At 37.6% G+C, this 22591-nt stretch overlaps 1 protein-coding gene across 2 annotated transcripts in view; it reads left to right on the forward strand.

Annotated features, from left to right (window-relative positions):
• Nucleotides 1-22591, forward strand: part of DCP2 (decapping mRNA 2) — a 44631-nt gene that overhangs the window by 906 nt on the left and 21134 nt on the right. For both annotated transcript variants that reach the window (XM_003259837.4, XM_030817735.1), the window contains exons 2-4: nt 8188-8339; nt 14651-14778; nt 15202-15300. In XM_003259837.4, the coding sequence (XP_003259885.1) occupies nt 8188-8339; nt 14651-14778; nt 15202-15300 (379 nt within the window). The remainder of the gene's footprint in view (nt 1-8187; nt 8340-14650; nt 14779-15201; nt 15301-22591) is intronic.

A 22591-nucleotide genomic window follows, 5' to 3' on the forward strand; every position in this document is an offset into this window, starting at 1 on the left:
TTAATTATCCTATTTTAAAGGAAATTCTCAACCGCAGTGGTTTAACTCAGGGTGTATACTTCACATGAGAAATTTTCTGCCTTCTTCCCCCGTGTGACCTCTGATTTCAGATAGCCAAACACGTGTAGGATACTTAAAAATACTTCTTTTCCAAAGGTAGAATTTGGTGTGCAGTGATACCCGGAGTTGTCGCCAAGTGTGTGTGGATTGTGATTACAAGTGATAACACCTTTTCCTTCACAGTTACTGTGTTTATGTTTTAAAAGGCAGGCTTTTAGTAGTTGTATCTCCCTTACGCAGTTTTTTTTAATGGAAAGTAAAGAACTGGTGTTTGTGGAGGTTTTTTTTTTTTTTTTTTTTTTTTTTTGAGACGGAGCCTTGTTCTTTCGCCCAGGCTGGTGTGCAGTGGTGCGATTTCGGCTCACTGTAACCTCTGCCTCCCGGGTTCAAGCGAGTCTCTGCCTCAGCCTCCCGAGCAGCTGGGATTACAGGCGCCCGCGACCACACCCGGCTAATTTTTGTATTTTTACTAGAGACGGGGTTTCACCATCTTGGCCGTGCTGGTCTCGAACTCCAGACCTCGTGATTCACCCGCCTCGGCCTCCCAAAGTGCTGGGATTACAGGTGTGAGCCACCGCGCCGGCCTGGAGTTTCTACTGTGCACCAGGCACTACCTTTACATGTATTATTTAATCCTCAGTCAGCCCTGTTTGGTAGGTGCAGTTAGTATGTTTCCATTTTCAATCTGCGCAGATTCAGGAACTTTGTAATTTACATAAGGTCACGTTCATCCTAATTCACAAAATCAAGATTTGACACCTATTCCTTTTTCTTTCCAGTGCCTGTGCTTTTTCTCTCATACCAAGAAGTAATAAGCCTAACTTTTTAAACCTCGCAAAAGTACATACAGAAAAGTAAATAGCCTAAATTTGCAACTAATAAAAATGGCGTTGTACTTCTTTGGTGATGGTAGATTTATAATTTTTGAAGTATGGTAGATTTAAATGAACCACTGAAAAGGCACTTAGTTTCTTGTCCCAAATAAAAAAAAAAAAAAGGAAAAAAAACTGAACTTGATATGTGTATGTGGATAAATGACTAGACGCACATCAACCAATAGTGGGATTATGAGATTGTGATCTTTATTTTTTGTTTCCAAGATTTTTTATGCATTTTATAGTTAGAAAAAAATTGAAAATAAGTATTTAGAAAGGTGATCAGTAATTAGCTGTATGTTAATAGGGTTAAGAGTTGATTTAGAAAAAGACATGGTAATCTTACACATTTTACAGACATCAGAGCTAGTCTTCCTACTAGTATTGGGGTTAATTTGCATATTATCTAGGATTACATCATTTAAATAAGTGATGTCAGCTATTTCGATTTTATGTATGGAACCTATTCACAAGATAATTACGTTGTATTTTGTAAACAACATGTTAAGCACCTGTCAAGTGTAAAGATACTTGGTTTTCCACTGAGTGTATTTAAGCTTTTAGACAAATATTTTTGAATGGATTAACTTTTTTCCTTTCAAGAAATTTCTTTTTGCAGTTACTGTCTTTGGCTGTATAAATAAGGATATGATATATTTAAAAATTAGGGCTGGCAGTAATAATGAAACCAAATAAACATTTCTCAGAACTTCAGGTTTTAAAATAAATGCCATTTTCAGGTTAATATTTGTAGCTTTGATTAATTGAAAGATTTTTAATGTTGCTGATTCAAGCATTTCGTTACGGATTAAAACTTTTTTTTTACACTTAGAATTTGGTAAACTTCTGTAAAAATGAAGCTTAATTTGAGGTTAATTTTTCTGAACTTCTTTGGTCTCTTTTATGTACTTCTTTATTTATGAATTCAATCTAGATGCTTGTTTTTACTCCCTTCATTTTTTGCCCCAATTCTGTTGCTTATTATTAGTGTATTTAGGAAGTTTTTTTGTGTGTTACTTTGTTTTTTTGATAAATTACATGTTTCTGTTAAATCTTTCCTTTCATGTGAAAAATTAGAGCAGGAGACTTAAATTTTCAAAATGTGACTTTGTAACCATTAGACTGCTCATAACCTAAGGCAGATGCTTTAGTATGTAACATTCCATTTATTGGAATATTGTGCAGCCATTCTAAGTTCCTCAGGCAATTAGCACACAGTAAACTGAGGGAAAATATTTGTTTGTTGAAAAGATGTACACAGTATACTGAGTGAAATATTTACTCACTTGGTGCCTTTTGTGAAAACAAATTTTTAAGTGTGTGTGTGGGTGGAGAAGGGGTGTATGTATTTGTATGCCGAAAGAATATGTGCCAAACTAATAACACTGGTTACTTTCTGAGTGGAGTAGAATTAGAGGAGAGGAAGGGAAGAGTTTTGTCTTAAAATATTCTAGTGAACAAAAACTGCTTTATAATTTAAAATGTATGTGTAAAGGTAAATCTGCAGCATTTTATGGTGATAATTGTTTTTGATGTACCATGATTTTTGATATTAAAACTGAAATACAGAGTTTTTCAATACTGTTTAAACTAGCTTATTAAAGAATTGAAAAACATGTTTTCAAACTAGAAACTGAAAAGTTGGTTGGTTCAAATAAATGCTTGGAATTTTTTTAAAGCCCTTTTAAGAGTTGGGTGTAGTAAAGTCCACACTGGTGTTAAAAGGAGAAAGGTATTTTCTGGCAACTAGTGTTGCTGCTATTTTGGTGATAGCGTAGGTTAATTAAATAATTTGTGCTCATCTTCAGCTAGCCATGTTAGTGTTGAATTCAACTGGAACATTTTTCTGCTAATTGCAATCCTTGTGCTCATGTGCTGTTTGTAGGAACATTGAGAAAATAACATGTGATGCAGTTTTTTCCATAACAAATTGTAGTGGAAGGCATTTTATTTCAGCTATTACTATATACACATACATACACATATGTACACGTACTTTTGAACCTTTAAAACAGATCAAAAGCATTAACAGAATGAAAACATTAAATGTTTAATTTTCAAATATCAGCTCTTATAAACTTAAGTCAACTTTTTACTATTAAAAATATATAATCATGTACATGGTTTTGAAAATTAGAGTACAGACAGATTTATAAATGACAGGCAATAGTCTTAGTTTCTGACCCTACCGTTTTCTATTCCTGTTTAGGCATTGACTTTTACTTGTTTTGTTTGGAGTTCTTCTGGTGGATACCTCAATATTTTAAAATATACTTGTGCCAGTTTCTTGTTTTATCAACTTTCTGTATTGAATTGGGGATTTGGTTCAACTTCGTAGATACTAGATGAGAGTTCAGTTTACCACACCCACTGTTGCCCCCATCCTACTTCCAGTATGTCTCTATCAGTATTTTAAATTGTTCCATTGTTTACCTTTGTGACTTTATGATTTTTTTTTAGAGACAGGGTCTTGCTCCATTGGCCAGGCATGATCATAGCTCACTGCACCTTCCAACTCCTGGATTCAAGCTATCCACTTGGCCCAGCCTCCTGAGTAGCTAGGACTATAGGCATGTACCACCATGGCCAGGTATTAAATACATTTTTTTTTGGTAGAGATGGGATCTTTGCCCAGCCTGGTCTCAAACTTACTTGTAGCCTCAAGCAATCCTCCTGCCTCAACCTCCCAAAGTGTTGAGATTACAGGTGTGAACTACCGTGCTGGCCCTTTGTGACTTTAATATACTTAAAATTATATTTGTTTTACGAACTTAGAGTATTTCTTGAGTCTCTGATATGGTGAGATGATTAGTGCCTCATTTTTTATTGCCCATTCCATCGGCTTCTATCCAGATTAACTTTCAAAAAATTAGGATTGATAATATTTATATTCCATTTTGTAAATTTAGGTCTGTTATATTTTGTGCTATTTGTTGATTGTAAAAGCTGAACAATAATAATACAGTGTAAATAGATACATAGTTTTATAGTAGAGGCAAGTCTTCAGTGGATAGTTTCTTTTCCATCGGGGCACAGTCAGGATCCCTTTGTAAGTGTCTTGCAGAATATCTGAATGAATTCTCTGTTCTTGTATCCTACAAATTGGTCAAAATGATGGTACCATTTAGTTTTTTCTTTGGGGAAAGAAATACATGCTTTTGTTACTATTGCTTGATTCCTTCTAGCCTTTTGTTTTGTTTTGTTTTTGAGACGGAGTCTCGCTCGGTTGCCCAGGCTGGAGGCAATGACGTGGTCTCAGCTCACTGCAACCCCTGTCTCTTGGGTTCAAGTGATTCTCCTGCCTCATCCTCCCGAGTAGCTGGGATTACAGGTGCCCTCCACCACACCATTTTTTATATTTTTAGTGGAGACGGGGTTTCACCATGTGTTAGCCAGGCTGGTTTTGAACTCCTAACCTCAGGTGATCCGCCTGCCTTGGCCTCCCAAAGTGCTGGGATTACAGGTGGGAGCCACCCTGCCAGGCCCCTTCTGGCTATTCTTGAAATCCATTTCTTTTGAGGGGAGGGGACAGTTGGCTTTCTGTTCTAACTTCGGTGTTTTTGCTTCACATTTGGACTATGATTCTGTTGTACATGTTCTCCTCTCTAATATGTCCAAAGTTTCTAGCTGCTTTTTTCAACCCTTCTCATCCGCTTCCTTATTTTATCCTCAATCATACTTTCAGTAGAATCCTTTTTTCCTTTTAGACTGCGCTCTTGGGGACCTCCATCCTCCTAATCCAGTCTGGGCTCGTTGCTCATCAGACTTGCCTAGCAACTAGAATACTAGAATTCAGTTTCACAACTCTCTGAGGTGGTACTTATTCTTTCTTGAATATCATGTTTTATCCTTTCTTGGTTTTCATTCTTGTTTTGCTTGTGTGCATTTTAAGTTAATTTCTTTGAGGGGCTTCATTAGGAAGTAAACTGAGTCCTTTAATGTCTAAAATAACTGTTTCTCTTTTCACACTTAGTTCCCACTTGGTCTAGGGTCCACATTTTGAGTACCAATGTCTAGGTGATATCCTTAATACTACCTTTCACTGCTTCTGTTGGTTATGGTAATAATAGTTTTTTTTCCCCCCGAGGGCTCTTACTTCGTTATTATACATTTAAAGGAAAATACAGTTGCTCTGAAAAAGGAATACTCTTTTAAATTTCTTTTAGGATAATAATTCCATCTTTCAGCCCTCACTCCTGTTTTCTTCTGGTTCCTCAATTATGTTTTCTTCAGGGTCAGTTAAAAAACTTTCTTGTCATGCTTCACATTTTCCTTAGAAGGTAGGTGATTTTTGGATGCCTTTTTATATTAATGACGAGACATTTGAGGGGTTTATTCATTAACACGCTTCTTTATCTGAGTAGATAGGGAGCTGGCTCTTACACTTGAGGGTTTTTCATTTTTTAAAATACAGATAAAGCAGACATTAAAAGATAAAGGTGGTGGTTCTCAGTGTTGGTTAATCAAGTTGGGCTCAAGGATTTCACAGGTCTTAAATGCCATCACACAGACTGCCATGCCAAGGGCATTCTGAATGCCAATTACAGATTGAAGTTCCTTCAAAAACCAAGATGTTATCAAAAACTGATGAAGTTTGGGTTTCTCTTCAAGTAAGATGAACACATTTCTTACATAGAATAGATTACTTGGTTCTGAAAGTTAAAACACTACACTGAATAATTCCCCTCCCCTTCCCCACAAGTCCCTAAGGCAATATTACGGTTGCCTCTGACAGTTAAAATTTCAGCATTTCAACAGAGGGGGGCTGAGGAGAACTGGGAAAAATGAAAAGCAAAATTAATGTAATTGATATAGGGAGCTATTTTTAAAAAAAAATAGAGACGGGGTCTTGCATTGTTGACCAGGCTGGATTTGAACTCCTTGGCTTGAGTAGCTGGAATTTCAGGCATGTACTACCATGCCTGGCAAGGCAGTATAGAAACATAGACTCACAGCAGAATTGACTTACGAGACCTTTCAGCACTGAAGGATATGAATTTCCAAGTACATATGGTCTATGGAATGACAGTGCAGTGAATCAAAAATAGACACTGCAAAATTTCACAACACTGGTGATGGAAGGAAGATATTAGAAGCATCCAGACTGGGAAAAAAAAAAAAGATCATATATAAAACATTAAGAATCTGAATGGCTTTTGTCCTTCGCACAAATTAGAAGTAAAAAGAAAAAAAAATCTGAATGGCTTCAATCTTCTGAATATCAAAATTGGAAGTTGGAATGAGAGAGCACTGTTGAAAATTCTGAAAGAAAATCATTTCCAACTTAGAATTCTTTACCCAAATTATCAAGTATGAGGATAAAGACATTTTTAGATGTACAGTATCTGAAAATAATAGTATTTACCTCCCCTTTGCATCCTTCCTTCACAGGATATGTGAGGATGTACTTCATGAAAACAAGGAAGTGAATTGAGGATGAAAGCAAAAAGACAAGAGACATGACCTGTGTGGGATAAAGGCACAGGGAACTATAGGATGCTAGTGCAAGGGCAGTGTAGAGTTGACAGATGTGTACCAGGTGTAGAGGACAGCTGATCCAGACTAGAACAGACCAGAAGACTAAAAGTCTTAAAGATGAAACTGATGAATCTGAATTGTGGGGAAAAAAAATCCAAAATGAAACTGATGGATCTGAATTGTGAAAAGAAAATTCACAACGGAGATGATTATGTCAGAATATCCAAAAAGGAGCCAGGGAGGGCATAAGGAGTTGGATCCCAGTCACACACACGTCTAGGTGGAGTTTTACCTCCTGAACTGGGCCAAAGTGTAAAACTAGCTGCATTTGACTTGAGGTGTATATACTGGTCCTGATCAACCTCCTGGAGAGATAACCATGCCCAACTTTATTGATCATTGACTAGAGACATTCTGAGCTGACAACCAGCCATCATTAATTATGGACTGTGCTAAAACCTTCCAGATATGTAAATTTACAGTAGCCCTTAAAAGCTCTGCTTAACCTTGCCTGAATGGAACATGATTTAGCTGCTTGCTAGACTTGTGTCTCCCAAATTGCAATCTCTAAAAACCTGATTAAAACGCCTTTTGCCACTCCAGTGTTGTTTTTATTTCTTAATTTAAAAAAATATATATAAAATATTTATTTGAGACAGTGTCCCATCACCCAGGCTGGAGTGTAGTGACATGATCATATGATCATAGCCCACTGCAGCCTTGAACACCTCGGCTCAAGTGATCCTCCTGCCTTAGCCTCCCGAGTAGCTAGGACTACAGATGCATGCCACCATGCCTGGCTTATTTTTAAATTCGTTTGTTGAGAAGGTCCTCTTCTAATTGGAGAAGAGTATTCTTATGCTTATTTGAAACTTGGAAACAGCCAAGAATTATTTACTATGATAGTGATTAAACAAGTGATCAAACTGGGTGGTACTATTTTTAATTTTAAAAAATGACTCTAAAAACCAGTGGACTTGAATCTGTCTCTAATGGTTACCAGGAAAAAGGATTACCAAAAATGCTTAACATTGGAAAAAATAATTGATAGTTACTTCATGACTGCTCTGAATTACAACATTCACTTAAATTGATGTATTTTAACTTGTATGTTTCATAATAAAGGGGTTCATTGTCCTAATTACATACGTGTACATGCAATATTAATGTATATCAATATAAATGTATATTTATATGTAAAAGAAATATGTCTTTCCTTCCTTTCCTCAATGTACATGGAAAAGACAATTTAGGGTTTTGAAAAGTGAGTATATTTGGAAGTTTGAACTGAGACTCTGCAGGTGAGGCTCTTTGGGAAGTCTAGTGTATTAATGAGCAACAGAATATTGGTTTCTTTTCCAGTATTTCTTGGTAATATTTTATATGTGAAGATTATGTAATAGCAAACATTTTAAAATTGTATGAATGTATTTACCTGTATTCTTGGAAATGTTGCCAGACGTGGGAGGAAGTGGAGGTTTTCCTGCTCACTTTTGTTGTTAGTGAGCTCTTAAGTTGATCTCTGTATTTGTGAACAGAGGATACATAGGCTCAGAACAAACTGTATTAAAAGTGAGATACATGTGGTGTCTCCTCCCTCTCTAAGACTCATCTTCCCTATAGTATTTCCCTCAAATATTAATTGCTTCCTTGAACAGTACTGCTCTTGGTCCCTTTTCTGAGTTGATGGGTCAGGTATGAAGCACTTAAATAGCTTAAGGTATATCGTTATAGTTTGTAAATGTAATTTTTGTATGTGTTTTGTTTTTGACAGCCGATTTATTTTACATATTCCCAGCGAGGAAAGAGACAATGCAATCCGAGTGTGTTTTCAGATTGAACTTGCCCATTGGTTTTACTTGGATTTCTACATGCAGAACACACCAGGATTACCTCAGTGTGGGATAAGAGACTTTGCTAAAGCTGATATCCTTTTTTTTACTGTAATGACTGACTGACTTGTTAGCAATATATTTTAGCACAAATTTCTTTTTGCTTGTCTTTTCAGATTTTAAAACTATTAGAGGAAAACATACTTGATGAATAAAATGTGTCAAACATAAATAGTAGACACAATTTAGTAATAATCATATTAATAATCATAATAATCGATAATCATAATCATACAGAGGAATCCCTAAAATGTACACTGATTAAATTTGATTTTTTCCCATGAATAGCTAGCCTGTTTGTAGAACTTTACTCTTGCTTCTCCATGTAACCAGATGATCTTTTAATCAGATTACTGCTTTTCTGATTTGTTTAGAATTTTTTTTCTTTTTTTTTAAGAGACAGGATCTTATTCTGTCGCTCAGGCTGAAGTGCGGTAATGTGATCCTGGCTTACTGTATTCTCGAGCTCCTGCTTAAGCAATCCTCCCGGCTAGCCTCTCGAGTAGCTGTGACTACAGGCATGCGCTACCATCCCTGCTAATTTCTTTTTATGTTTTCTAGAGATGGGGGTCTCTCTTTGTTGCCGAGGCTAGTCTTGAACTCCTGGCCTCAAGTGATCCTCCTACCTTGGCCTCATAAAGTGCTGGGATTAGAGGTGTGAGCCACTGTGCCCAGTGACATTTATTAAATAATTATTGAATGTTTACTATGTTTGAAGCCGTGTTTTTAGTTGTGTGGCAAATACAAAGAAACCCTCGCTGGGTGCAGTGACTCACACCTGTAATCCCAGTGCTTTTGAGAGGCCGAGACTTGTGGATTGCCAGAACTCAGGAGTTTGAGACCGGCCCGGGCATCATGGCGAAACCTCACCTCTACCAAAAATACAAAAACAGTTACCTGGGCATGGTGGCGCGCACCTATGATCCCATCTACTCGGGAGGCTGAGGCAGGAGGGTCTCTTGAGCCTGGGAGGTGCAGGTTACAGTGAGCTGAGATCACGCTACTGCACTCCAGCCTGGGCGACAGAGTGAGATTCCGTCTCAAAAAGGAAAAAGTCATCTTTGCCTTCAGAGAAGCTTCTCGCCCCATGTACATATCAGGCAGAAACTTGTCATGATTCATTACTTATAAAAGATTCACATGAATATTTAACATTATAAAAGAAGCTATGTCATAAGGCAAATAATTAAATAATTGCTAATGGTCCTGATAGTACATGTTTTTAGAATTTGGAAAAAAAAGTGGAAATATTTTAGGGAAAGCTATATTTTTAAGGGAATATAAGATTTTCTCAGTAGAAGTGGGGAATGTGTTTTAGGTGAAGAAAAATTGGAGATTTGAAAAAGGATATCTCAATAAATAAATTAGTTTGCATTGAACAGCGTCCTCTCATGGGGCCATAATAGCAGATATGGTTGGAAAGTCATATGGGGTGATGATGAGATTGTATAGGTTCTTAAATCTTGAGCCAAAGCACTTTGGTTTTTATTCTTCCCCCCCCCGAGACAGCCTTGCTATGTTGCCCAGGCTGGAGTTTGGTGGTGTGATCTTGGCTCACTGCAGCCTCCACCTGCAGGGTTCAAGTGATTCTCATGCCTCAGCCTCCTGAGTAGCTGCGACTACAGGTGCAAGCCACCACACCTGGCTACCTTTTTTTTTTTTTTTTTTTTTTTGTATTTTTAGTAGAGATGGGGTTTTGCCATGCTGGCCAGGCTGGTCTCAAACTCCTGCCCTCAAGTGATCCACCTGCCTTGGCCTCCCAAAGTGCTGGGATTACAGGTGTGAGCAACTGTGCTCAACCTGATTTTTATTACATAGGTCTTTTTTTTTCTCTCCTTTTTTGAGATAAGGTCTTGCCTTGTTGCCCAGGCTGGTCTTGAATTTCTGGGCTTAAGCAGGCTTCCCGCATTTTTCCCAAGTAGCTGGGATTATAGGTGCTACCGCACCTGGCCAGGTTATTGTTTTTGACCATGACATGTATGTTTAATGGATTTGTACCCACAAGTTCGTGTACTAGAACTAGAGTTGGAGTAGGGATAGGTGAGCTGAAATACCCTCATGCTCAGCTGCCTATCACTTTCCTTTAGCCTCATGAAGTATGGGACACTTAGGGCTCTGTAGAAAATGGATGAAACAGTGTTTGTTCTGTGATAGTTAACTGTTAACCATAGCACATTTTTGAGCAAGGGTAAAGAATATTACTCTGATCGTTTGAAAACGGTATCCAAGGCCGGGTGCGGTGGCTCAGGCCCGTAATCCCAGCACTTCGGGAGGCCGAGCGGGGGAGGCGGATCACGACGTCAGGAGATCGAGACCATCCTGACCAACACAGTGAAACCTCGTTTCTACTGAAAAAAAAAAAAAAAAAAAAAAAAAAAAAAAAAAAAAAAAAAATTAGCCGGGCGTGGCGGCGGGCGCTTGTAGTCCCAGCTACTGCGGAAGCTGAGGCAGGTGAATGGTGTGAACCCGGGAGACAGAGCTTGCAGTGAGCCGAGATCGCGCCACCGCACTCCAGCCTGGGTGACACAGCGAGACTGTCTTAAAAAAAATAAAATAAAAATAAAACAAAAAACAAAAAAAATGGTATCCAAGATTGATTGGTTGGTCTGTTACATCACTTGACATTCAGGGCAATAAATCCCTGAGCCATAGTAGTGGGACTACAAAGAAAACACTGATGGGAGACAGATTTCAAAGGAAGAAATGATCAAACCATTTGATTAAATTTGTAAAAGTTAATGAGAAATCAAAGGGGAATAGAAATATATTGACCACTATCTTTGTTAAAGGCCTTGCTGATAGGTTCTCTGGAGAAATCTTAGTAGACTGGTTTTCATGAGTTACAATCTAGTTACGGAGACATGACTAAGATAACCAAGTCCTCTTTTGCTTTGGTCATTTTATATGGACTTACAGCCCTACTAGGGCAACTTTACATACTTTAGGGTTTTGGATAACATTTTGTGTGTGTTTGCACATGAGTTTTACAGTTTGCCTGCTATTAAAAAACACCAAGAACCTTTGTTGTAGGTATGTTTCTTTTAGTTAACTAAGAATAGCTAATTGGAGAAGGAATGTTTAATGTGGTACGCTTCATTAAGTAACTGCATGGTTACTCTGTGCCAGGCCTTATGCAGTGAACAGAGTAGACTCAATATCTTCAAGAAGATGAGAAAAGACAGGAAATGATTACAGTGCAGTGTGGTAGGATGTGATATGGAAGAACAGTGTTCAGTGGGAACAGAAGAGGGATACCCACTTATGATTTGGAGGCTGAGTTTGATTCTCATCTTGGCCACTCAGTCTTGGGTAGGTTATTTAATTTGTCTTAGATGAAGATCCCAGTTTCTTCCTGAAAAATAAGGTTATTAATAGTGCCTAATTCAAAGGGTAAGTTTGAGAAGCACATATATTTGTACATGTAAATCATTTACTTGGCACAGTGATCAATAAATGTTAATAAGAATAAATGTTAACTATTACTCCAAAAAAAAAGATTTGGGAGCTAAATAGAAACTTTCTTTGAGACAGTGATTTATGTGGGGAAAATCGGAGGAAATGAAAAAAGTTACTGTATTTTAGACTAAATGGGAAAGATAAGAGATGATGCTATAGAGAAATTCAGGGGCTAAAACATGTAGGGGTCTTGTGGGCCATATTTGTTTAAAAAACAGATTAAAAAAACTTATTTTGGGAAAAAACTTTTGGAGATGGCCAAAGAACATGACAACTGCCATCATACCCTTCATCTGTATTCATTCATTATTAACATTTTCCCACATTTGCTTATTTTTCCCTAAAGGGGTATTTTTCAAGACTGCTGTGGAATAGTGTGAACAATGAATTGGAGGAAGGCAAGATTGGATTCTGAGAATCTAGTTAACATGCTATTTTATTAATTTACTAGAGAGAGAAAACCTGTGGTAGTAGAAATGAATAGAAGAGATCAAATTTGAAAGTTATTTAGGAGGTAAGATTGGTGATGACTTGGATATCTGAGGAGAAGTAGAAGAAAGGATGGTACCCAGGTTTCTAGTATGAGCAGTTGAGGATCCCAGTTTCTTCCTGAAAAATAAGGTTATTAATAGTGCCTAATTTAATGGGTAAGTTTGAGAAGCACATATATTTGTACATGTAAATCGTTTACTTGGCCATCTCATTGACAGGAAAATGAGAAATGTAGGGAATTTATGGGTTCTGTTATGGCCTAGTTGAGTTGATGGTACATGTGGGATATTGCAGTAGAGAAGACTGCGTACTTTGATAAGAGCATACGTTCTCGAGCCACATCCTTTGAGTTAGTATCCTTTCTCTGCCACTTACTAGCTCTGTATCCTTGGGTGAATTGTGGAACTTGTCTATGCCTCTGTTTTCTCTTTTATAAATTATGCATAGTCTTTGATTTTTTTTTTCTTCAGTAAGCACTCAGCAATGTGGATACAGACAAGAGTATCCCAGATTTGCTCCTTGGCTGAAGTTCTGCTGGGGATTTTACTGAACATGTAAAGCCAGAATTTTAATACCTTTTAGAATCTTGTCAGGCCCTTATAGAACCATAGAGCTTCATGGAATGGTTAATGTTGTATCCACGCTTTTATCTTTTTTTTCCCCTCCCCAAATGAAGGCATGGACTAATTATATTGAGATTAACTTTGCGCTTGTCTTAAAAAAAAACTGTAGGGACAGGGTCTTACTATGTTGCCCAGGCTGGTCTTGAACTCCTGGGCTCAAGCATTCCTCCTGCTTTAGCCTCCCAAAGTGCTAAGATTACAGGTATGAGCCACCACACCTGGCCATATTACAGTGTTGTCATAGGTGGCTGACTGACTTGGGCTCTGAGGACCTATTTCATTTGTACTACAACTATGAAACAAATTTTAAATTACATAATTGTAGAACACGTAAAATTCAAATTAATAAAATGAATTTGATGTGATTTTTTTTTTTTTATTATACTTCAGGTTTTAGGGTACATGTGCACAATGTGCAGGTTTGTTACATATGTATCCATGTGCCATGTTGATTTCCTGCACCCATTAACTCATCATTTAGCATTAGGTATATCTCCTAATGCTGTCCCTCCCCCCTCCCCCTCCCCCCACCCGTGTTTTTTTTTTTTTAAACCAGACTTTCATCACAATGTGAATGAATATAATGCCGACTTCTTTGAGGCTGTTTTGAGTTTGGTGTACCTGTACTAACACCACCTTTCCCTGCTCGCTGTCATGAAACATTCCTTTCTATATTATGTCATATGTTGTTTGATTGTAATGCATCATTTGTAGATTAGCTTTATTTTTGTTTTTAATAGCGTGTAGCAATTAAAGTAGTACTAGTACCAATATGGTCTCTGAAATCAAGTGGTAGTATTTGATACGTATGGTCATCTAGATAATTGAAAATATGCTCAGATTGCATGTTAGAGTAATATCAAAATGAAAAGACAGAGTATACAAATTTTTATTGAGGAATTGAAAACCCTTAAAAGTATGACCTCATTTTGAGAGATGCTATCATAAATTATCATTTTCTGTATGCCTTTTTATAATAGTATTATAGTGATGAGGCATTTGATAGCATGGAGTGTTGGAAGTCTGATCATATAATTTCAGGGTTTGGATTTTACTGACTTTACTATTAATATTTTACACTGTCCAGTTTTGGGGGGAGGCATGCCAAGTTTCTTTGAAACTGGCTATGTTTTCCTTAATACCTGGATTTGCCTTTCTGTGTAATCCTTAAAGTAAAACTTGATAAAACTGTTCTTCATTATGGAAACTATATATGTGGTAAACAGTATAGAATGGCATACCTCATTCATACTTCCCCTTCCCAGAATTAAGCACTTTATTGTTTTTCTGATGTGATAGTTTCTTTCTCTTAGCAATATATTTTCTTCTCTTTCTCACTATCTTTTTATATATGTAATTCTATTTCTTCTTATTACACTAAAATCTATAACTATGGGCATTATGAATTTGACTCACTTAACGAGAAGTGTTCTAGGTGTTTACGTGGTCCAGAATTAGTTTGTGTTAGGGATCCAGGACTATGAGTACTAAAAACTTACTTGATTTGTGTGTAGGCTATAAATGAAAAAGTTAACAATGACTTTTTAAGAGAAAAAAAATGTGGAAAAAACAAAGACACCATCTGCTTCGGCCTCCCGAAGTGCTGGGGTTACAGGTGTGAGCCATAGTGCCTGGCCAAAATGCTACACTTAAATGAGGGAAGATTTGAATAATTTCACATAAAATACACTATTGATTTAAATGGGTCTCTTTGTGTATATAATTTCTCAGGCCATATTAAAGGAGAAAGTAACTTCCTTGACACTATTTATACTCTTCAGTCATTGTCCGTTTTTGCTGCCTCAAGGTGAAGATGTGGAAAAAGTTTTGGATGAATGGAAGGAATATAAAATGGGAGTACCAACATATGGTGCAATTATTCTTGATGAGACACTTGAAAATGTGAGTGTAATGAAATAAAGATTTTTAGTGAAATGGTGATTGTTAGTCTATTAACAAAATTTGTTATTGATGTAGTGTTTCTAAATTGAGGTTTTAAAATATACTTAGATTTTTAGTGCTAAAAGGCCAAGTTTTGTATATTTTATCAGCATGCTAGGTCTGCAGATTTTTTACTTGTTGCAGTTATGGCATGGTACAAAAAAGTGTCTCTTAATTGTTGAAGACATTTTTTTTTTAAACGGGCAGAATGCTTTCACACTGGTGGTGATGTATTCAGACTCATGGAAGATACTTTAAGAAAATACTGTGTAAAATTTTTGGCGATAACGGTTACCTCAAGTAAGGAGAAGAATGCCTTTGATTTTTAGAAAGGAGCATGGAAAAGGAGGGCAAGTTTGATTTTTACTTCTGCTTGTTTTGTAGGTACTACTGGTTCAGGGGTACCTAGCAAAATCAGGCTGGGGATTTCCAAAAGGAAAAGTAAATAAAGAAGAAGCTCCTCATGATTGTGCTGCTAGAGAGGTAAGTTATTCCAGTTTGATACACAGTAAATTTGGCTATTAGGGTCTGAATGCATTTTTTTTAGCCATATAGACTTCTTTGAACTCTCTTAACCCTTTCCAGAACTTGAGTGCATGAAATAACTTGATTTTTTTTTTAACATCACTGTTGTTTTATCCACATCTCTTTTTTTTTTTTTTTTTTTTTTTTGAGACGGAGTCTCGGTCTGTCACCCAGGCTGGAGTGCAGTGGCGCGATCTCGGCTCACTGCAAGCTCCGCCTTCCAGGTTCACGCCATTCTCCTGCCTCAGCCTCTCCGAGTAGCTGGGACCACAGGCGCCCGCCACCACGCTTGGCTAATTTTTTGTATTTTTAGTAGAGACGGGGTTTCACCGTGGTCTCGATCTCCTGACCTCGTGATCCGCCCGCCTCGGCCTCCCAAAGTGCTGGCATTACAAGCGTGAACCACCGCGCCCGGCCCCACATCTCTTTTCATTTATTCTTCTCTTATCTGTTCTCATTTTTTTTTATGGTCCATTTTGTATTATCTCTTGTTCCATTCTTAGACGATATTTTTCCCACCTTTCCCTTTAGAATTAGATTTCCTATTGGTAAAACATTTTGGCTGTTATAATCCTTGTTTTATGTTTATAGCCTTGGCTTCCTGACAAGTGCACAGTTTGGGCTTTTCTAAGAAGTTGACATTTGTTGCTGAAAACCCACTCAGACTTTCCACTGCCTATAGGATAAAGTTTAATTCTTTAAGTATTTAAACTCTGTCCCCTCTCCCCCACACAAATCTTAACCATTTCTGAATTTATCGTATTTTCAGTCAAAACAATTTATTCTCTCTCTCTTGAACTTGCTTGATCTGTTTCGGCCTTTAAATTTTTGCTGCTATGGCCGGGCACGGTGGCTCACGCCTGAATTTGGGAGGCCGAGTCAGGTGGATCACCTGAGGTCGCGAGTTAGACCAGCCTGACCAACATGGGGAAACCCCATCTCTGCTAAAAATACAAAAAATTAGCTGAGCGTGGTGGCACATTTGTGTAATCCCAGCTACTTGGGAGGCTGAGGCAGGAGAATGGCGTGAACCCGGGAGGCGGAGCTGGCAGTGAGCTGAGATGGTGCCACTGCACTCCAGCCTGGGTTACAGAGCAACACTCTGTCTCAAAAAAAAAAAAAAAAAAGGAAACAGATAAGAGAAGAATAAATGAAAAGAGATGTGGATAAAAGAATGAACAGTGATGTTAAAAAATTGTAAATATACACACACACATACACATATAATTATTTTTGGTGTAGGCTCTCGCTTTGTTGTCCAGTGGCAACATCATAGTTGTTTTATTTTTATTTATTTATTTATTTATTTGTAGAGGCAAAGTCTTATGTTGCCCAGGCTGGGTTTGAACTTCTGAGGTCAAGTGATCTCTCCTCCTCAGCCTCCCAAAGTGCTGGGATTAGAGACATGAGCCACCGTGCTTGACTGGGCCTTAGTTTCTTAAAATGAAGTTTAGAATGGATGTTCTTTGAAGTTCATTCCTTTTTTTTTTTTTTTTTTTTAAAGACAAGGTCTTGATCTGTTACTGAGTCTGGAGTACAGTGACATGATCATAGTGCACTGCAGCCTCGACCGTCTGGGCTCAAGCAATCCTCCTGCCTCAGCCTCCCAAGTAGTTGGGACCACAGTTGGATGCCACCATGCCCAGCTAATTTTTTTTTTTTTTAAATGATGGGGTCTCACTATGTTGCCCAGGCTGGTCTTGAACTTCTGGGCTTAAGTGATCTTCCTGCCTCAGCCTCCCAAAGTGCTGGGATTACAGGCATGAGCCACTGTGCCCAGCCTTCATTCTTACTTAAAATTCTGTTTTAAAATGTTACCAGTTAGCTCTAGCAAACATTAGTCTCTGAACTTCAATAGCAATCATTGTCTTTACTGTTCCCTGTTAATTATATAATACCTTGTGATGGATTGTTTGCCGTATTCTTATTTCTTAACATTTATCACACAATTTATCATGTATCACACAATTCTTGAGATTTGAGAAGTTGAACTAATAGGAAGTATGATACAAGGGAAAGCAGATTGGCCTAGGAGTTGAAAGATTTTTGTTCTAGCATAGATTTTGTTACCCAGTACCCTAGAGACTTTAGTCACTTAACCTCTGTAAGACATAAAGACCTTTAAGGAGATTCACTCAAGTCCTTTAGAAGTAATATCTTTAAGGAAAAAATTCTAAGGTGGTAGTGATTTGATGAATTTAAGACTTTTTGAAATGGTAATATGGATTTTGTGGCATATTTCATTAGAATTCATTGCCTTGTATATGTTTGACTCGATTTCCTGCAACAGTGTTTACTGCCTACTTTAAGTTTGGGTGTAACTATTAATGAGGGATAATAGTTAAAATTTTTACAAACTGCTGGTGGTTGTTTATTGTAGGAAAACCATTAGTGGTTATTCACTTTGTAATAGAATTAAAAAATGATTGAAAATGCTGTATTTTAAATTTGATATGGAACAGCTTGCCCAAGCTATTATTTACAACAGCCTATAGACAAAGCTGTTGTGTATGAGTAAAAGAAAGTTAATGTACAACTCTTAAAATTGGAAGCAGTTTGGTGAGAATGTGAGGAATTGCCATATCACCTAAGAGCTTAGCTTTTCTTTCTGTAGAGGGTAGGAAATGAGACGGAGCATTTGTAAAAGTCCTTCCTTTTATTTCCTCAAACTTTGTAGTTCTCTTGCTCATAAGGAAGGATAAAATAGGTATCAGTAGTATCCTACTTAGAGGAGTTGATTGTAGCTCTGTACATGGAATTAGACTGGTCTTACGGCAGTAAGGTGGTTGTCCAGGTCAGGAAGAGGATATTACATTAGTTGGAATAACAAAACAGTTCCATTTTAGGTTTCTGTCTTGGTTTGAGGGAAGCACAGGCATTCTGAAGAGCCATAGTCTCTTAATTTCAGGGAAAATTTTTTCGTTTTCATATAAAAATTCCAACCTCTAAACATTCTTTTTGATCTCTATGATATCCTTTTATAGCTGACTAAGGAACTTTAATTTCAGTAAATTTTTGGATTAGGATTTTTAAAGGCAAGTTTAACTTTTGATTTTTAAATGACCGACTTTGTCATAAAGTTTGGAATTAGGGTGAAGTGTTGCTGTTTTAGTCTGTGGGGGCTACCATAACAAAATATCACAGATGGAGTGGCTTAAACAACAGAAATTTATTTTGCAATGGTTCTGGATGCTGGGAAGTCCAAAAGCAAGGTGACTTACAGATTAACACCTTGCTGAGCACACTTAGGCCTTCTTGTATATATGCAGAGAGAGCTCTGGTGTCTCTTCCTGTTGTAAAAATGGCACCAGCCCTATCAGATTAGGGCCCTGCCCTTATGGATCTCATTTGACCTTTATTACTTCTTCACAGCCCTATCTCCAAATACAGTTACATTGGGGGTTAGAGCTTCAACATATGAATTTTTTTGGTGAGGGGACATAACAGTGGCCTTTTTTGACTGATGAAAGTATTCAGCTAGAATTGCAGTTTGTCCTTCTGCCACTTGGTGGTGCTGCGGTATAAAAGAAGCTGCACGGGTTGACCCTGTGACATTACCAGTTGTAAACCAGATGGTTATTCCATTCTTCATAGTTCATTAATGTCTCGTTTTTCCTTTTCATTTCCACTTGTATTTACAGATGAGGAAAGATTTTGTTCTAATTTTCTAGCTACTGATTAGACTTACGCTGATGTTTTAAGCACTTTCTTTTTTCTTGCATTTAAGTTATGCAGTTGTACCATGGGTGCTTACAATTTTAAGTTGCTAATAGCATTTTTATTTAGCTTATTATAGCATTCATACAGTTATATTAATGTTGTTATTTTATTATAATTGGCATTCCAGAGGTGTTTTGTTACACTGTAGCAGAATTTGACATATCCTCAAATGGGGAAGGGCCTGTGGGCTAAGCCTAAAGCAGCAGTGGCAGACAAGCTACTTAGGGAGAAGGTGTAAGTAATCATCAATAGAGAGCTAAGGACAGACCTTTTTTTAGCAGACCTTTTTTTTTTTTAGGGCAATATTAATTAGTAATTTCCAGTCTTCTGTTTGACCTTTTGGCTCACCTTTGTTAATTTGACTATTTCTGAATAGTTTATGCGATGAAATAGATTTAGGACTGTCAAAAGACAAAATCACAACAAATTTTAAGATTGTGATGGGTTTATTTGCAATTTTAGAATTACACAACATTTTATTCCATAAAATAGAATGAGCATTCCAATGGCTAAGCAAAGGAGGTTGGCTTTAAAGACAGAAAAGAGCTGAGGAAAGCAGAACCAAAAACCAAATGTAGATTGGCGTTTTACAGTTAGTTTTCTTCTAAAGGTTAAAGCAGAGGGGACTTCCTTATCATGCTAACTGAAACTGGTCTGTTTTGGGATTTGGCTATTAGCTCTTTTTCTCCGGATTGCTTGAAGGTTAGGAGAACAACTTAGTTTTGGTTTGGTGACATGGAATGTTAGCATGAGTAATTTCATTTTGTTTAGGTCTGTTGGGGCCTAGTGCGGGAATGCAGTCCATACTGTGGCCTCCTATAAATTTTATTTAACGGGACAAAGATGTTTTCTAGATATTATCGAAAGCATAATAATCTCAATTGTATTTTTGTTGTGATTTGTGGTGAAACATCAACTTTCTTGAGGATAAGCGAATAATACTTAGCTGTTCCCTTGTGGTTTCAAGATTTAATATATCGTTCCTTATTATTTGGCAAAACAATGGTTTATTGTAATGAAACTGACTTTCATATGCACTTATATAACTTAATAGAATTAATAGAAAGCAACTATTGGTCAGTTTATTCTGCCTCTTCCTGTAGGCTTATAGGATGAAGATTATAGACAGGATTTCATTGTCTTTGTACACTGCTGCTCTTTGGGTTACACTTTTTCTTTTTCTTTTTTTTTTTTTTTTTGAGATGGAGTCTTGCTCTGTCACTCAGGCTAGAGTGCAGTGGTGCGATCTACGTTCACTGCACCCCAACCTCCGCCTGCCAGGTTCAAGTGATTTTCCTGTCTCAGCCTCCCCAGTACCTGGGATTATAGGCGCACGCGACCATGTTTGGCTAATTTTTGTATTTTTAGTAGAGATGGGGTTTCACCAATGTTGGCCAGGCTGGTCTTGAACTCCTGACCTTGTGATCCACCAGCCTTGGCCTCCCAAAGTGCTGGGATTACAGGTGTGAGCCACCGCTCCCGGCCCTTTGGGTAACACTTTAAAAAAATTTTACGTGTGGATTTTTATCTGACAACATTTGAGAAGTTGATACTCCTTTTGCCAGGAGAATTAAATGCTGTATTATAATACAGCAGTAGATGTGATTCACAGGAGTTGTGGTATAAAAATTTTTGTCTTTGGTGTCTGTTTATATATTTCAACTATTAAAACTTTTTCCTGGCAAATATTTGGTGAGAATACTTGCCTAATTTTACAGGCAAATCTGTGTTATCACTTTTAGAATTGATTGAACAGTTTGAATCTACCTCTTTTAGTGCTGGTGGCCCTTGCTATTTTGCCTCGTGTCGTACTACTTCCTCCCATGAAATTCTTAAGCTGTAGCCATTCCCAGCTTTCTAAACAGAAGGCCTTTTTTCTCCTTGTTGGTTTGGCAAACTCCTATTTATTTATCTTGTAAGTCCTAGCTCCAGTGTATCCAGCAGAATAGGCTGCTGTCTATAACCAAAGATGACCATCCCCCAGCTCTCAAAGACGTCTACTAAAGGCTGAGTTAGGCACCCTCCTCCTCCCTCATAATACTTATATCATATTAAGATTTTTTCTGTTGTAGACTGAACTCCTTAAAGGGTGCTACTTGGGTTATTCATTACTAAATTCACTGCCTAGAACAGTGCCTGTCACTTACTAAGCACAAAGTACATAGTTGAGTGAAAGCACTAAGAAGTAAACATTCTAGCTACGTGACCCCATAAAAATTACACTGAGGATGAGATAGTGTCATATGTAGAGAAGAATAGATTAATTCAAAGAATGGACTTTAGTTAATGTTACACCATAGTTGCTATATTACTTTTGATAAATGTGTGTGCAGAGTTTTTTATTATTGCTGAATTATTTAAGAGTAAATTGCAGACATAATGCCCCTTTGTCCTTAATTGCTTCTGCACGTATGTTTTAAGAATGAGGAGTTCTTTTAGGGCAATTACAGTGAAATTCTCAAATTCAAGAATGTAACATTGATATGGTGCTCTTTGTTATCTAATAATGGACAGTTCATGTTCACATTCACTAATTGCCCATTATGATTCAGCAGTTCCCACCCATTTGCCTACCCAGGATCCAATCCATGCTCATTTGTTGTATTTGCATTTAATTGACATGTCTCTTCAGTCTCCTTTAATCTGAAACTGTTCCTCACTTTTTCTTCAGTACTTTTTTTTATTAAGCATGTAGTTAGATACTGTTGGTAACACAAAGATAACAGGCTCTGCCCACGAGGAATTTAGATTATACAGTTTACTTTTAGCATGATTTCCAATTATGCAGATTCACATAACTAGCTATGTTTACTTATTTCTGATTTTTGAGGCATTATTCAAAGAGCAGAGCTAAAGGGAATAACTATAAAACTAGAATTAAGAAACATATAAAAATTACTTTTTAAACCTTTTTCTTTTGTTTTTTTTTGAGATGGAGTCTCGCTGTTGTTGCCCAGGCTGGAGTGCAATAGTGTGATCTTGGCTCACTGCAACCTCCATTTCCTGGGGTTCCAGTGATTCTCCTGCCTCAGCCTCCCGAGTAGCTGGGATTACAGGCATGCGCCACCCCACCTGGCTAATTTTGTATTTTTAATAGAGATGGGGTTTCTCCATGTTGGTCAGGCTGGTCTCTAACTCCCGACCTGGTGATTAGCCTGCCTGGGCCTCCCCTTAGTGCTGGGATTACAGGCGTGAGCCACCGCACCCAGCCTTTTTTTTTTTTTTTAATTTTTTTTTTTTTTTTTTTAATTGTTTTTTTTTTTTTTTTTTGAGACAGGGTCTGGGTCTGTCATCTAGACTGGAGTGCAGTGGGGCAGTGATCACGGCTCACCTCAGCCTGGAACTCCTCGGATCAAGTGATCCTCTCACCCCAGCCTACTGAAAAACAGTAGAAATTTTTCTACTTCACTACTGAAGTGATCCTCTCACCCCAGCCTAACTAGAAAAACAGGCGTGCGGCCGGGTGTGGTGGCTTATACCTATAATCCCAGCACTTTGGGACGCCAAGGCGGGTGGATCACCGGAGGTC

Source organism: Nomascus leucogenys, chromosome 2 (assembly GCF_006542625.1).
Source record: "Nomascus leucogenys isolate Asia chromosome 2, Asia_NLE_v1, whole genome shotgun sequence".
NCBI lineage: Eukaryota > Metazoa > Chordata > Mammalia > Primates > Hylobatidae > Nomascus > Nomascus leucogenys.